Here is a 17298-nt window from a genome sequence, read left to right as displayed (position 1 = left end):
TATGATAAAGTTCTAATAAAACTCAGATGGTATTATCACACAGGAACTATGTTGTGACCAGGATTGTCTTGACCAGCTGTATGGTCAAGACATAAATGTTTTAAATGTTTTTTAAATTAAGACCTGAAAGATTTTGCTAGTCAAAGAATTTTCCCCTTGTGCCAATAGGTATGTTTGCTGCCCTTAAGCATTTCTGAAGTGATAGGCTTATCTCTCATAGCAAGATAAATTAATTATTCTAATGAGTTTTTACAGTATATAAACAAAGCTTTTTTCATTTTATTTTAATGATTTGAATTTAAGAACATTTAAATTTTTTTTTTTTAAGGAACTATATCCTAGAAAGTAAGCTCTATGAAGGCAGGTTTTAAAATATTTTGTTCTGACAGGTAGTTTGTAAACGTTAGTTGAATACGTGGGCGCTTTCTCTTCTGGACAAGTTCTTTCTGTGTCGAGGTGGGGCACAGAGCAGATAGTGAAACCCTAAAATACTAGATTTCAGGCTAGTTTTGTGAGCCTGAACTTGATTTAAAAAACTAATTGACTTTGAAGGCTAGTTTAATTTAGCTAAATCTTAAGATCTGAGAGTAATTCCTAAAAATGACAAGATATTAATTGTTAAGTATTTTAGAATTATTTCAGAATGAACTGTAGATAGCATATTAAGATTTAGAAAGGAGTTTCTTGATGCCCTCATGGTATGTTCTGATTTTTGAATTCTTAATTATTTTCTGCCTTATTGTGAATTGCTTTAGAAAAGGTTAGTAGAATTAACATGAACATTTAAGCAGTTTCAGCTTATTTCCTTCTTTAAAAAATGTAGTAGTTTTTTTAAAACTAAGGCTGAGTTGTTTTTCTAAATAGATTAAAAATTTTACAGAAGGCCAAATAAAAATATATTTAACATTTCAAAGAAGCTGAACTGCAATTCCTAATTGTTTTGTCTGGACACCACGTACAACTAAAAATGACAAGTTGAAGTTTCTGCTTGAAATTGTTAAAGTCACATGTGACGGCAAATAGACTGTTATGGTGGGAGAACAATTCTAAGTAATTTCAATCTGTAAGAATTGATCTATGGCCTGTTAGAAGACGTTATTCCATCAAAGTCTCTATGTGACAGACTGCAATATATTGGAATACATTTAATCATGTTTTACTTTTCTATTTTAGTTTATTTTGCTTTGTGTGCTATTTCTGTAAAAATTTCCCCCATATTAAGTCCCATAATTTAATCAGAATTAAATCCTGTCTTTCATATAAGGATATTTGGCTTCTGAGTTGGTGATAACCAAGGTTTTGACTTCCGCATGATGCTGAAGAGTATTTTAAGCCAAGAATGTTCTAATTCAAGTCAGTATTCATATCCAGGACAATCATATTGATATATATTTTTTTAATTTTTAAAATTAAAGTTTAACTAAAAGTTAGACTGAAATAAAGAAATCTCGTATATGGCCAGGTGCGGTGGCTCACACCTGTAATCCCAGTACTTTGGGAAGCCAAGGCGGGCAGATCACACGAGGACAGGAGTTCCAGGCCAGACTCACCAACATGGCAAAAGCCTGTCTCTACTAAAAATACAAAAATTAGCCAGGTTTGGTGGTGCACATCTGTAATCCCAGCTTCTCGGGAGGCTGAGGCGTGAGAATCACTTGAACCCGGGAGGCGGAGTTTGCAGTGAGCCGAGATTTGTGCCACCACACTCTAGCCTGGGCGACAGAGTGAGACTCTTGTCTCAAAAGAAAAGAAATCACATATATGAGAAGCTTAGATCGTAACATTAAATGCTTAGGGTATTTTGAAGTTAACTATTTAGCTGAACGCTTAAATATGTAACAGTTTACATATAATGCTGCTCTTATAGTATATGACAAAGCAAAGGTATAATTTTTTTCATAATCCCCAAATCTTGTTCTATTCTTTTATTGGCTTTTATTAGCTAAAAATGAATGCCAATAATAGACCTAGTATTTAATTTAGTTCTTATAAACACCACAGAAATGATGTGCATTCCTGGTCATAGATAGATTAGTGATAAGGTAGAGATAAAGGGAAGAAAAGCTTGTATGTGTATATGAAAGACATTTAAGATTCCACCTTTTGGTAGAATGAAAATGAGAGAACAGAAGCTCTCTTGTTGCCCTCATTGTATTGTTAATGAGCCTTGACTTTTTCAAGAAGTGTTGTGGAGTCTAAACAAGCAGTGGGTATTGAATACTAATACCTGAGAAGACCTAGGTTTTCATCACCCTGAACATTTTGTATTATAGCAAACTTTGAGTTTTTATAGCTAAAAATACACAATATTATCAGCTTGGTACACTGTTGAGTATTTGAAGCAAGATTTCAGATTTTAGTTTAGGTGTAATAGAATCCATTCTGAAGTGTAATTTGATTATCTGGGCAGGTGCAGTGGCTCACACCTGTAATTGCAATACTTTAGGAGACCAAGGCAGGAGGATTGCGTGAGCCCAGGAGTTCGAGACCAGCCTGGGCAACATAGCAAGACCTTGTTTTTACCAAACAATGTTTTAAAAAAAATCAATTTACTGTGTGTGAGTGTAGGTATCAGTTGTTTAGGACTTAAAGGCTGTAGTATGACTGTGGTGCCATTTTAGTCTTTGTTTTAACTTTTTTTGGATTTTTTTTAATGACTCTAGTGTAGCATAGAATTAAACTTTTGGGCCAGGTGTGGTGGCTCATGCCTGTAATCCCAGCACTTTGGGAGGCCGAGACAGGCGGATCACGAGGTCAGGAGATCGAGACCATCCTGGCTAACACAGTGAAACCCCGTCTCTACTAAAAAAAAAATACAAAAACTAGCCGGGTGAGGTGGCAGGCGCCTGTAGTCCCAGCTACTCGGGAGGCTGGGGCAGGAGAATGGCGTGAACCCGGGAGGCGGAGCTTGCAGTGAGCTGAGATCCGGCCACTGCACTCCAGTTCGGGCGACAGAGCAAGACTCCGTCTCAAAAAAAATAAATAAATAAATAAAAATTAGCTAGGTGTGGTGGTGTGCACCTGTAATCCCACATACTCGGGAAGCTGAGGCACTAGAGTTGCTTGAACCTGAGACTCGGTGGAGGTTGCAGTGAGCCAAGGTCATGCCCTTGCATTCCAGCCTGGGCGACAGAGTGAACCTCTGTCTCAAAAAAATAAACTTGAATGAATAATGAAAAAAATAATGGACAAAACTGTATTTAAAAATTTTAAACTGGGTGCAGTGGCTCACACTTGTAATCCCAGCACTTTGGGAGCTGAGGCAGATGATTTCTTGAGCCCAGGAGTTTGAGACCAGCCTGGGCAACATGGCGAGACCTTGCTTCTACAAAAAAAAGAGAAAATTAGCCGGGCATGGTGCCATACACCTGTGGTCCCAGCTACTCAGAGGGCTAAAGTGGGGGGATTGCTTGAGCCCAGAAAGTTCGAGGCTACAGTAAGCCATGATTGTGCCATTGCACTCCACCCTAGGCGACAGAGCAAGACTCTGTCTAAAGGAGAAAAAAAAAAAAAAAAAAAAACTTTAAGGGATTTAGAATTGCCAGTTTAATAGGTTAACTTGAAATAGCTGGAGTGTTGTTATTACACCTTAATGAATTGGTTTTTATTATTATAGTATAATGTCCATTAATAGATTAACATCTTGTAGATTACCTGTAGTGTTTTGTCAAGTAGATTAGGAACTGGTTTTCCTTATCTGATTGATCTAGTTATGAATACATTCGCACATATTTCTGAATATTCTTCTCTACGGTGTTTCACGTAATAGGAAGTGATTGAAATTGGGTGCTAAATAAAACCTATCTGTCAGTAGAACAGCGGATAACTGGTAACCTTTCTTGAACATGTGTTTGTTTTCTCATAAACCAATGGATCTGTTACAGAAATAATGTGTGTTTTTTTAAAAAATGACTTATTTCATGGCTTTTTTTTTGCATTATTTCATGGCTTTTTTTTTTTGCATGAAAAACAGGTATTTTACTCGTCTGACAAAATACAATGTACTTTTAAAATTCTCTGCAGTTATTAATATCATGTATTTAAAAACAGAACATTTGGCTGTGTGTGGTGGCTCATGCCTGTAATGCCAACACTTTGGGAGGCCAAGGTGGGTGGATCACCTGAGGTCAGGAGTTCGAGGCCAGCCTGGCCAACATGGTGAAACCTCGTCTCTACTAAAAATAGAAAAATGAGCTGAGCGTGCTGGCACGCGCCTGTAATCCCAGCTACTCGGGAGGCTGAGGCAGGAGAATTGCTTGAACCCAGGAGGTGGAGGTTGCAATGAGCCGGAAGTTGCAATGAGCCGAGATCACGTCATTGCACTCCAGCCTGGATGACACAGCGAGACTCCGTCTCAAAAAAAAAAAACAAAAAAAATCAGAACTTTCAGCCTAACTGGCCAACTTTAAGCATAATGCAACTCCTTTCTTATGCAAGAAGAAGCTAGAGTGACCATCAGTGTATATATATTAGCTAAAAAAATATATATTTTTAGTAGTAAAAACCACTGTCCTTGGTGGCTCATGCCTGTAATCCCAGCACTTTGGGAGGCCAAGGCAGGAGGATCACTTGAGTCCAGGCAGGGGTTCAAGACTAGCATTGGTATTATAGCATCTCTACAAAAATAGCCAGGCACGCTGGCACGTGCCTGTATTCTCAGCTACTCGGGAGGCTGAGGTGAGAGGATCACTTGAGCCCAGGAGTTTGAGGTTACAGTGAGCCATGATTGTACCACTGCAGTCTACCTGGGCAACAGAGTAAGACCCACTCTCAAAAAGAACAAAACAAAAAAAACCCACTGCACCCCCCTGCAACTTCTTGTAACTATTTTCTACTTTTTATTTCTTATCGTTTTCTGATTATTTTTTCCCAGTGTTCCATTTATTGGGGAGTGGAGTGATGGGAAAGATTTCGCGTTTGAATAGCATAATCAGTGTGTTTTAATAGATTTGTAGGACTTTATTTTTTTTAGTGTGAATTGATTTTCCATAAGAATACTATTATAGAAAAGTTCTCATGTTACAGAAAAAGTTGTAGTGAAAAGATGTGTTATTTTAAAAATCATAACCTGAGTATTTTCTTGATTTTTTTTTCCTTTTTCAAACAGTTGTATTTGAGCTTGCAGAATGCTTGCCTTGAATTTTTTAACTTTGAAGGAAATATGTCTATATCATAGTAAATGAGCTAGTCCTTAGGCCAGTGTTGCCTTCTTATTGTGCAGTGATACAATCTTGAGAGTAAAATACAGTACCTAGTAGGGTGAAGGTACCCCAGTATATTTCAGTGAAGGTCAAGAACTAAACTAGAACAGACAAGAAAGATTCTACTGTTTAGAATTACAGGAGTATCCGCTTATTTTTAATTATGTTACAAAGAAAAAGATATGGTAATATTTTTGCTACGTTTTATTTTTTTCTTTCCCCATTTAGTTAACTTTTTAAATCTTGAGAAGTAAAGAAAAATAGGTTTCAGTCATTAGAATGATAATTATCTTGAATAAGGTATCAGTATAATATTTATCTGATTCTAGAATAACATTAGATAAAGCATTTGATAATGGTACATATTTGATATCATTCTAATAGGGAAACAACACTTTTGTTGTTCCTTTAGCAAATCATTTAAAGACTAAAGCTCTTAGATAGACATTCAAAGCTGTTGCTGATCTATTAAATGGGCTTTCTTTCATCTCTGTTCTTAATTATCTAAAATTCTTTTCCCCCATGCTTAGATTTTTTTCTTCATCTTTATTTTTTATTTTGAATATATGCAGGAATTATCTGCACATGCCAGAAACAGCTTCTTACCCTTAATTTGTCATTACCCTCTTTTTTGAAAGTTTACTCACGACACACATACCTATTGTTGATATCAATTATTCAGGTAAACACAGCTATACCACCACGACCAACACACTCACCTAGGACAGGGAAGATTGGTGCAGGATGGGTGGCTTTTTATAGAAATATCTTGGTTATTGTTCTCTTTTTTTCTAATGATTAATTTTAAAATATGTTAAATGCAATTCTTCCATCTGGATAATTAGATATTTTTTGTTTTTTATAATTTAGATATTTAAGATTAATAAACGATAATATAGCTACTATTTTTCACTTTTCATCTTTTGACTAATTACAATACTAATTAATTTACTTCCTTTCTTCATTTTGCTGTAATACATTTGGACTGCACAGATCCTTTCTCTGCTACTGTAGATGCTGTTGATGATGCCATTCCAAGCTTAAATCCTTTCCTCACAAAAAGTAGTGGTGATGTTCACCTTTCCATTTCTTCAGATGTATCCACTTTCACTACTAGGACACCTACTCATGAAATGTTTGTTGGTAAAGTACCATTTAACCTTTTTTTCCAATCAATGTTTATACTGCCTAACTATATTTTACGTGTCCATTAATTACCTTAAAAGCACTGCAATAATTACTTCAAATTTTAATATCAAATTCTGAAACTAACCAGCGATCATGTAGTGAGTTTTTAAAATTGACACTAGTATCTCAATTTTATTTATACGAACTTTTAGGAAAATTTCTCTTGATGTTGAAATCTTTCTTTTTTTTTTTCTGTTTAGCGTTTTGTTCTCTTATCATGTTACAGTGCAGTACTCTAGCTGTCTAGTATCACATGCAGCTTCCTGTTTTAGTTTGAAGAACTGGTTGAAAAGTAACATCTCTTAAACTTACTTGTTTATATGTGTTTATATTTTTCTCTTTGTGCTTGGGAGAGAGGGTGGTTAATCACTCTTAGCAGCTATCTTTAATCTTTTGTTTCTCTTTTAGCTGTTGCATGTCACAGTTTTATATTGTCCAAAATCTATGCATATCTTTTATCCCATTCTGAAGAATTTCACATTATTGATAGTATGGGGATAAAAGTAGGAAGTATCTGTTCCATTTTAAATAGTAAAGCAGAAACACAACTTGATTTGGATATTCTGTAATTACAGTATAAAAAGGCAGAATTTCACACTGAGATTATATAGGGAATAATAAGTTTTAAAATATATACTGAAGCTGAAATAAATGTTTTTGAATTCTGCTGAAAAAGATGCTAACCCTGCTCCCCCCGCAGCCCCAAAGATGATGAAACTTCTTTTTTTTTTTTTTGAGACAGAGTCTTGCTCTGTCGCCTAGGCTGGAGTGCAGTGGCGTGATCTTGGCTCACTGCAAGCTCCGCCTCCCGGGTTCACACCTTTCTCCTGCCTCAGCCTCCCGAGTAGCTGGGACTACAGGCGCCTGCCACCTCGCCCGGCTAATTTTTTGTGTATTTAGTAGAGATGGGGTTTCACCATGTTGGCCAGGATGGTCTTAATCTCCTGACCTCTTGATCTGCCTGCCTCGGCCTCCCAAAGTGCTGGGATTATAGGCGTGAGCCACCATACACGGCAGACAATGAAACTTCTTTTGTTCAGTTCAGAGAAGCAGCTTTGGGTAATGTGAATTTAAATATTTCATTAAAATAGCATGCAGAAAGTCATCAGTATACCCTAAACAAATCGTATGACCATATTCTAAATATTCTGTTAGATATATATGAGTGAGGGGAAGGAAGAAGTAACTAGAAAGCAAGTTAGTAGAAGGAGAATAGACCAAGTTCCAAGTCAGGTCTTCTAAAAATATGACTAGTCTAATAGCTTAAAATACATATATACCCAAAGTGTGATAATTTATTGCAGTAATTCTTTCATGTCATTTTGATACAAAGTTGCCAACCCTTACTCTATAGGATTAAGAACAATCCAGAAAAATCAGAATAGCTATGTATCTAGGCAGCTTCTGATCTTGACAGAGGGAAGACATTTGGTACAATGATATGTGTAATAGGCAATAGTGTAATAGGTAGCTTGTCCTCATTGAAGCTTCAAGAACACTGAATTGTATGTCAAGGAGACTGAGTTGTGGTCTTAACTATGCTGCATATGTGAGTGTCTGTGAAAGTGTCTAGGCTTGCTTTCTCACCTGTAAAACCACACATTAGAGGACAGGATCGTGTTGGCTAAAAAGCCAACTGCCTCATATTTCTTCTCTAATGAGATACAGTGTTGGGTTTTTCTTTTTTATTCATGCAAACAGAATAGTTTTTTTAAAAGTACTTAATGGAGCCTTAAGTTCTTTTTTTAGTAAGTTGTAATTTGAAGAATGCCAAGTGCTTGGGCTCCCCCCATTTTTTGTTTTCTCAATTACCCATCCCACTCATAACTGTTCCTCTCCTTCTCTTTCTTTTTTCTACCTTCTCTTCTTCCTCTTATTCCTTGCCTGCCTCCCTAGCTGCTTCCCTGATTCTTTCCTTCCCCTTTCCCCTCTTTTTTTGCCTGTCCTTACTCCTTTCCTGCCTTCCTGTCTTGTGTGCCTTGTCAGAATTGTTTGTGTCACTTAAGTTTCTCCTAATACTACCTTTATGTGCCTTGTTTCTTCTACTGTAGCTGGCTCATTTGGAGCTAGATAACAGTATCTTTACAACTTATTTATGCAGGAAGGATTTTATTTTCCTTAAAATTAGTTTTTATAAACTTGGTAAGAAAAAATACACTTACTTGCTTTCAAAGAACACACTACTTTTTGCCTAACTTCATTTGCCTTAATTAAACACTTGGTGATTTTATGAATAGATGCTTATCATCGTCTTACTTTACTGCATTCTCAAACCTTAAATTTTCACAAGCATATAAACGTTTTAATATTACAAGGTTAGGGAATCTGAAGTTTTGTATAATCTATGTCTTTCCACATATATTCAAGGCCATTGTGGTAGCAGTAAAACCTCAAAGTCCAGCTGATACTTTCTGTGTGCATAGTAGTTATTACTGTAGTTAAGTTGGGATTAAAAAGAATGCTTGACACAACTAAAGAATTGAGGCTCTTGATCGCAAGAATTGGACAGGACTAAATGTATTTTTAAAATGGAATTTATTAGGGCATTTGATGGTATGTGCTTGGAGCCTAATGAACTTAGGTTTGAATTCTAGTTCTGCTTCATGAACTATGACTTTAAGCAAGTATTTAACCTTTTTAAGGCTATGCAAGTTAGGATAATAGTGTCTTGCAGGATTGTCATGAGGTTTACATATATGACTATGTAACATCTGGCACTTTGCTAGGCATATAAAAAAGTATCAAAACGACTACCACTAAAAACCACCTTGGGAGCTGGGTCCAGTCGCTGGTACCCATAATTCCTGCTAATTAGGAGGCTGAGGCAGGAAGATAGCTTGAGGCCAGGAGTTTGAGGTCAGCCTGGGGAACATGTAAGACCCCATCTCTCAAAAAATTTTAAGAATTTAAAATTCTTGTGTATGTGGACCACATCATGATTAGAATGTACTTCTTACCTAAATTATTATGTAGTCATCAGCTAAAATCTTAGACATTGTTTTTTTTTTTTCTTTATTGCTTTTAGATTTTAAAATTGCCAAAGATTATTCACTTTTTTTGGTCTAATAGCAGTGAAAAGCTCAAGAAGTTCATAAAATTTGAGCTGTTTTTAATTATATAGCAATAGTAAAAAATGTCTTGTTCTACTTACTATTTTATGTAAGGTGAAATACCTGGGATTAAACTGAAAAACCCCTAATAGATTCTGGAATCAAACAAATGGGGGTTCAAGTCTTGGTTCTGACAGGCTTACTAAATCTTTGACCTTGGGTAAATTATGTAATCTCTCTGTTTCCTCATCTATAAAACAGGGATAATAACTATGTCATAGGGTTTATGTGAGGTTTAAGTAATACCCTGTTTATAAAGCCCTTGCATAGTGTTTAGTAGTGTTAAATAAATGGTAGTAGTTACTTTGACAAAAAAGTATGAGTCCTAATTTATTGTAAAACTACCACCAAAATCAATTAACAGTCCAACCAAGTTTTGTAAAAGGTATTTGGAATGCCTGTCTTTCCCCAAAGCTTGTTGATCTTGTACTTTTCAGTTAATTTATTACTGTCCTCTTGAGATTTATCCTGCAGGCCAGTGGTTTCTAAATGATGAACTGTGGGTTGGTGCTGGTTAGTGAGAAAGTTTTCACTGAGCCTTGGTGAAATGGAAGAGTAAGCAGGACCCGTGTAATAATATCATAAAGTTAACCTTAACTCAGAGCTCAGCGCCTGACCTTTTTAGCTTGTGCGCGTGCGCGCGCGCGTGTGTGTATTTCTGTAAACTTTCCCTTTTAGAATAGTGATACTAGCTGGGCCTTTTTGTTTTAAATAACTTTTAAAAATTAAAAGTTGGCAGTCCTGATAGTTTCACAAAAAGTTGATGATGTGCATTGAAATTAGGATGCAAAACTCTAACCTTGTTGGTGTGTGTTTTTCAGGCATGCAATAATTACTTAAAAAATGGTTACTTTGGAAATAAACTGCTTGCCTCCATGATAACTGTGTGACTTTAAGCAAATATTAAAAGCTGATTTGCTATTGCAATTTATTAATTTTTTTTTAACTTTTTTCCTCTGTCTATAGAGGCTTTTAAAACTTGAGATACAAGTTCTGGATTTATAGTCTTTCTAACCTTTTATACTTTTAGGTAATTATGTTTTAATTTCACAGATTGGTACCTCTAGGCATTTCAGGAGATGGCTCCTCTTTTTACAGAAAGTATTGAAGTCATTTCTGTGTGACTATAAAGGATAAGCTTATCTTTTATATCAATCATATTCTAGAAAGTTGAGGCAAAATAGCAGGAGAAAATAGGAATTTGATATATTGGCCTAATTTTAAATTGTTGTTCCATATAAAATCTAAAAGTTAGTGACATCATAGCCAAGATTGTTACCAGAATAATTTAAAGAACATTATCTGTACTGCTTACACCCTGATAATGGGCACATAATTAAGCATGATAGATTTTTTTCTTGAGTAGATACATTCGCTTTTTATGTAAAGGTTAAGAGAACAACCAGTAGTAAGCTGATGGCATAATTCCTAAACAGCTTGCACACTTAAAAATATTATTAAATTAGTAGGTCTAGGATTCTCAGATCCTTTTCATGAATAGTCAGGAGATTTATATACTACATTATTTCGTATTTTGGTAGTGTTTTGTGTTCTCGTTGTATGACCAATGTCTTTGAGTTAATAGTAGTTTAAGGGTTATGTGATGATGGAACACGATCAAACTGGTACATTCTCTAAAAATGTGTGTGCTACAGAATAGTCATTATAGGATGTGTAAAATGCTACTTTAACGTAGTATCATTAATGTGTATCAGCTTGTATGGTTCTTTGCTAATAACAAATTGTTGTTTCTGTCTTTGAGGAGCTTCTTGGACATCTCACCAAATCTTATCCTACTTTTTACAGTTTCCTTTGAGATCAGTCTTTCTAGTACAACATGCATCATTGTACTTCTTTACATCCTGGTGTTTGTTATACATTAAGAATTCAAAGTGAGATTCTGACCCGAATAGAGGAGGGGAAGAGAGGGATCCTAAGTTTAGGACACCAAAAGTTTAACTTCTCCCTAATGGTGTAGTTGTTAACCTTCTAATATAGGTGGTTTTTGTTTGTTTCTTTGGTTTTTTATATTCTGACGCAGTAGAATTTAGAAAAGGAAGAGACCTTAGGAGCCTTATAGCATTCCAAAAGGTGAAATAATTTCTTCTTTGTGATCCTTGCGAGGTTGCTGTTTATTTGGATATACTCAATCATTGAAAGTTCTCCAAATCACATGATAGCCCTAATATTTTTAGGTGATTTTAATTCTTTTCAGCCCTTAGACATTCAGAACCTTACTCAAATATAACCTCGCATAATTGGAAACCTTATATTTGTTAACTCTGTATAGGCTGATCTTAAAGACATGAGCTTATTGTCTGTGTAATACTGCTAGCATTAGTGTAATGCAGGCAAGAAAGAATAAGATCTGTTAATGGTTTTGTGTTTCAAGAGTAGAGTCAGCTTAATTAGTATGCTTGAGTTTATGCTTGTCATACCCACTGTTACAAGTACTAAGTTGAAGTTAGGGGGTGGTTGAGAGTTGAAAGTGGCATATCTTTTTTCTTTGATGTTTTAAAAGCACATGGATACAGATGGACATAAGGATTAGTGAGTTGCAACATTGAGAATCCTATCACTGAACTTAAGCTATTTAGCTTTTGATTAACTGTTGAAGGAAGGATGGAGAGAAATATGGAAAATGGGTAGGTGGGAGGGAGAAAAACTTTTATCTTGGGGATACTGAGAGGTTTCATACTTGGTTTTTTAAACACTACAGAATTCTTACTGCATTCTCAACTGATCCCTTATATTGCGTATATATTTTGCTTCATGCAAAATCTTGTAATTTTAGATGGGTTTAGTTTTTTAAAGATTATCCTCATACAAAATTAAGGTAAAAGATACGCAAAGATTTCTGTAATGAAGCATATTTTCAGTTCAGTGTCAGTTGCTCATTTGTTAATTTTGTCAGTAGGATGATTTTGTTAGGGAAAACCCAATCACTGCAAAAAATGTGATATAGAAAACATTTTGCTTGAAGGATTGATTGGCTTTGTTTTTGTTTGGGGAATTTACTGCATTTTCCATTCTATTGTCATCATTATTAAATAGTTGTAAATGTAGAGTTATTAAATAATTGAACTTTTTTTTCCATTTTGGTTTACCCAGGATTCACTCCTTCTCCAGTTGCACAGCCACACCCTTCAGCTGGCCTTAATGTGGACTTTGAATCTGTGTTTGGAAATAAATCTACAAATGTTATCGTAGATTCTGGGGGTAAGGAAAAAAATTTTATTAAAAATATTATGGTGTTCTAATTTAGATTCTGTGTAAGGAAAAATAATACTGCTTTTAAAATATTTAAGTGTATTTAAGTTGGGGTAGCCAAAGAAATTGACCCATCCCCCCAAGCACTAGATGAGAACTTCAAGGAGCTGTTTAGTCATTACTCTTTTATTGGTGCCAGTTTAGACTTTGGGAACATTTTGTTAGTCCTAGAGCAACATAAGAGAGAAAAAGAGATTTAGCTCTATAGAATGCTAAGTTGCTTGTGACTATGTGTAGATGTTGTGCCTTTTTAGGCATGCAATTTTTACCTTTACTGAAATGAATAATAACAGTATTGTATCTTAATGTATGAAATTGGCTATGTTTGTAAACTAGAATAAATAACTTGTGGTACCTTGACTTGTTTAAATAATCTATTATAAATAATTAGATGTATTAAATAATCAGGCCTGTGGGTACAGGAGCTTTTTATTGTTTTATACATGGTTCTTATTATGATTCATTTGTCTTAAAGAAACTTTATAGATCTGTAGAGCCAGGTTTCCACTTTGTGTTTTCATTAATACCTTGTTAATTTGAAGTGCCTGTAAAACTTTGACACTTATAATTTTGTTCTTACTCTGGGATGGCTTTGATTTTGGTTAATAATTAACTTTTAGCCATTTAGAGAGAATATATTGAGATGTTCTTAATTTTATAACATATAATTAGTTATCCTCCAGAAACTAAGAGGCAAGCCTATAAAAAATATGTGTGGACTAAGAATTTATTTTTTTCTGTGCACTAGTAGATTTATGGTAACATTTTTTTGCTGCATTAGATTTTAGTTTGTCTTACCTAGGAAAGTGGAAAGAGAGACCAATCATTGTTGTGAACTATCATCTTTGGTGACTTTCTTTTTCAAACTCTAATATTCCTAGATCATACTATTGAGTCTCATTAGAGAGTTTGATTGGATTTTCTTTTATTTTCTATCCTTTGGTGAGGAAAACTTAAAGAATTTTATTTTCATTTTTCAGAATTGTCCTCGTTTACTAGATGGGCTTATGCAATTACAGTATTTAGCAGTTTCTTAGATATAGTTCACTCTTACATTCTCTGCTTTTAAAAAAAGGTCTATAAAATCTTATTTCTTAAAAGTTCCAGAGAGCTATTTTTTAACCTATGTTGCTTTAGATATGATTCTTAAAAAATTTTTGCTGGGCAAGCAGGAGAATTACATTCCTTTTTTTCCCTTTTATAATGCTTCTGTCTTATCCCCTTTAACCCTAATGTAATTTTGTCATGAGATAAGAGATGATTTCTGTCAAAACAAATACAGCCTTCTCAGTCAGTTCACTGTGAAGTTGTAAATTTCTCCATTTTCCATTTAAAGACATTTACTAATGTCTGTTTTTTGGATAACTTTTCCAGTGAACAAACAAGGAGAAAAGGCAAATACCTCCTTTAGAAAACCATAGCATCATAAAGTTCCTTACAAATTCTATTTCATCTGTTTGTAACTTTAAGGCTTTGATGAACTAGGTGGACTTCTCAAACCAACAGTGGCCTCTCAGAACCAGAGCCTTCCTGTTGCCAAACTCCCGCCTAACAAGTTAGTATCTGATGACTTGGATTCATCTTTAGCCAACCTTGTGGGCAGTAAGTAGTCTTTGGATACTTTAATCTTCTTTTATGTTGTTTTATTAAACTGAGTCTCATGTTATAAAATGCTTTTTTTTTTCTCCTTTACTAGATCTTGGCATCGGAAATGGAACCACTAAGAAGTGAGTGTTTAATACACACATATTTTTTCTCCATGTGTTATTTAAAGGTTGACTTGACTTTCGTCTCAAAAGTATGTATAGAGATGTCAAGTCTGCATCTTTTTTTTTTTTTTTTTTTTGACACAGAGTCTCACTCTGTTGCCCAGGCTGGAGTTCAGTGGTGCAATCTCGGCCCACTGCAAGCTCTGCCTCCCAGGTTCACACCATTCTCCTGACTCAGCCTCTCAAGTAGGTGGGACTACAGGCACCTGCCACCATGCACAGCTAATTTTTTTGTATTTTTAGTAGAGACAGGGTTTCACCGTGTTAGCCAGGTTGGTCTCAATCTCCTGACCTCGTGATCCGCCAGCCTCGACCTCCCAAAGTGCTGGGATTACAGGCCTGAGCCACCGCATCCAGCCTTTTTTTTTCTTTTTTTTTTTTTCTTTTTTAACGGAGTCTCGCTCTGTCGCCCAGGCTGAAGTGCAGTGGCGCTGTCTTGGCTTGCTGCAACCTCCACTGCCTGGGTTCAGGCAATTCTGCCTTAGCCTCCCTAGTAGCTGGGATTACAGGCACGGGCCACCATGCCTGCCAAATGTTTGTATTTTTAGTAGAGATGAGGTTTCACCATGTTGCCCAGGCTGATCTCGAATTCCTGACCTCAAGTGATTTGCCCACCTTGGCCTCCCAAAGTGCTGGGATTACAGGCGTGAGCCACCACGCCCAGCCTCAAGTCTGTATCTTACTCTGTTCAATATACGTAGATAGTTAAGGAAACTTTATAATTAGAGACATTTAATATTCTCACTTATGTTTATTTAAAGTGATGTAAATTGGAGTCAACCAGGTGAAAAGAAGTTAACTGGAGGATCTAACTGGCAACCAAAGGTTGCACCAACAACCGCTTGGAATGCTGCAACAATGGTGAGTTGAAAAAGCTTCTGATATACTAACACTTGAATAATTTAGTTAAATATGTAACATGAAAATGTTTTTAAAGTGATAGGCATAAATAGATTGTTACTGAGTTTAGAAGTGTAAGTAATTTGTATTTCTTTTAAAGGAAGCTGGTTGCCTATGTTTACCAGATATATTTTAGTGGCTAACAAGTATTTAAGGGTTACTTTGTGCCAGAGTTCATTCCAGTAAATACTAATGTTTTATTTTTGATAATTCTATTAATGTGTTAGTAACTATTATTATCCCCATTTTACAGATGAGGAAGTGGAGGCACAGAGTTATTAAGTAATGTGCTCAGGATTACAGAGATCTTAAATCATTAGTTGAATTTTTAGAACCTAGGCAGCCTAACTATAGAACATATGTCCTTAATCACTACTCTATATTACTGACCTCAAATTTATTTATTTTTCTAACATATAAAATCTTCTGATTTCATTATTGGTAAAGAAACTATACTTGCTTGGGTTTTGTCATGTAATTTTTATATATAACAATATATTTGACAATTATATATATGTCATATAACTTATACAGTTGATTCTCATTGTTTGTGACAGTTAAGTATTTGAAGTCACGCCAAACACTGAATTAGTGAACACTGAACCCTTGCTAGGGGAAATATATACATACATGTGTATGTCACATAGATGATCCTTTTAGAAAACTTCATTCTAGTATATTCTATTTTCTTTATTTTACAAAAGAGGAAATAAAGTTCAGAAGTGTTAAGTGACTTGCTTAAGGCTGTCGCACTAACTGGTGCCAGAGTTGGAATTTTAGCCCTGTCTAGCTGGCCCCAGAGTCAGAGTTTCTTGCAGTATGATGGACTCCCCATCCTCATTCTCTATCCTCTGGTCTGGTATGAGAGCTGAACCAAGGCAGGGTGTCCTTTGTTCCATCTCAGCTGGAAGTGAACTGTATTGGATGAATCAAATTTTTGCCACTCTGCAAATGAGCATGAATGGCCTTGAAAGCACCAGGAATGTTGATTTTTGGTGTCACAAAGTTTATCAGGTAGGTGAATTTGCAAATATGGAATCCATGGATAATGAGGATTAACTGTATTTTCCAATTAAATGATTAGCATCTAGTAATGAAGAGGTTTTAGCATGTTTTTAATTACTGTAAGATATGGTAGACCCAGAATAGGTTTGTGGCTATTTTCCCGTCCTTGGCCAGTTTCTGTCTTACCAAACAACAAATTTTCGTCAAAGGAAACTTCTTCTTGTGGAAAAGTTTGAAGCATTCATTCTCCTGACAGTAGACTAGTAGCTGTGTTTTGATTACACGGGCTACACATTACTAAGAGCTATCCTATTACTGTTAGAGGCTGCTGTTGCCCTTATAGCCACTTCCAGAGCACTGCCCTGTTTTCCATGGGTTAATGATATGTTAAAATTAGTAGGACTGAGCTAAAAATAGTATGTTTGTAAAAATTTGTGCATTTTATTATATAGCTTGAGACTTAATAAATGGAAAGTAATATTGAGATTTAGCTACCTTTTTAAGGCAGTTATTTTTTTGTTTTTACAGATAGTGTTCACTGCCATCACTAATTTTATTACTATTTTTTATTTATTTATTTTTTTGAGACAGAGTCTCGCTCTGTTGCCCAGGCTGGAGTGCAGTGGCCAGATCTCAGCTCACTGCAAGCTCCGCCTCCCGGGTTTACGCCATTCTCCTGCCTCAGCCTCCCGAGTAGCTGGGACTACAAGCGCTCGCCACCTCGCCCAGCTAGTTTTTTGTAGTTTTTTAGTAGAGACAGGGTTTCACCGTGTTAGCCAGGCTGGTCTCGATCTCCTGACCTCGTGATCCGCCTGTCTCGGCCTCCCAAAGTGCTGGGATTACAGGCTTGAGCCA

General features: G+C 35.7%; 1 protein-coding gene across 15 annotated transcripts in view; it reads left to right on the top strand.

Annotated features, from left to right (window-relative positions):
* PICALM (phosphatidylinositol binding clathrin assembly protein) overlaps positions 1-17298 on the top strand; it is a 111570-nt gene that overhangs the window by 72350 nt on the left and 21922 nt on the right. For 4 of the 15 annotated variants that reach the window (XM_023209244.1, XM_023209242.1, XM_023209239.2 and 1 more), the window contains exons 13-17: positions 6195-6344; positions 12611-12718; positions 14255-14371; positions 14466-14496; positions 15300-15399. In XM_023209244.1, the coding sequence (XP_023065012.1) occupies positions 6195-6344; positions 12611-12718; positions 14255-14371; positions 14466-14496; positions 15300-15399 (506 nt within the window). Of the gene's footprint in view, positions 1-6194; positions 6345-12610; positions 12719-14239; positions 14372-14465; positions 14497-15299; positions 15400-17298 lie in introns of all 15 variants that reach the window. The other 11 variants (XM_023209241.1, XM_023209243.3, XM_023209238.2 and 8 more) reach the window with 3 other exon arrangements.

Source organism: Piliocolobus tephrosceles, chromosome 13 (assembly GCF_002776525.5).
Source record: "Piliocolobus tephrosceles isolate RC106 chromosome 13, ASM277652v3, whole genome shotgun sequence".
NCBI classification, from domain to species: domain Eukaryota; kingdom Metazoa; phylum Chordata; class Mammalia; order Primates; family Cercopithecidae; genus Piliocolobus; species Piliocolobus tephrosceles.
The sequence above is the reverse complement of the archived record's forward strand: the minus strand, read 5'-3'. Positions and strand labels throughout refer to the sequence as shown.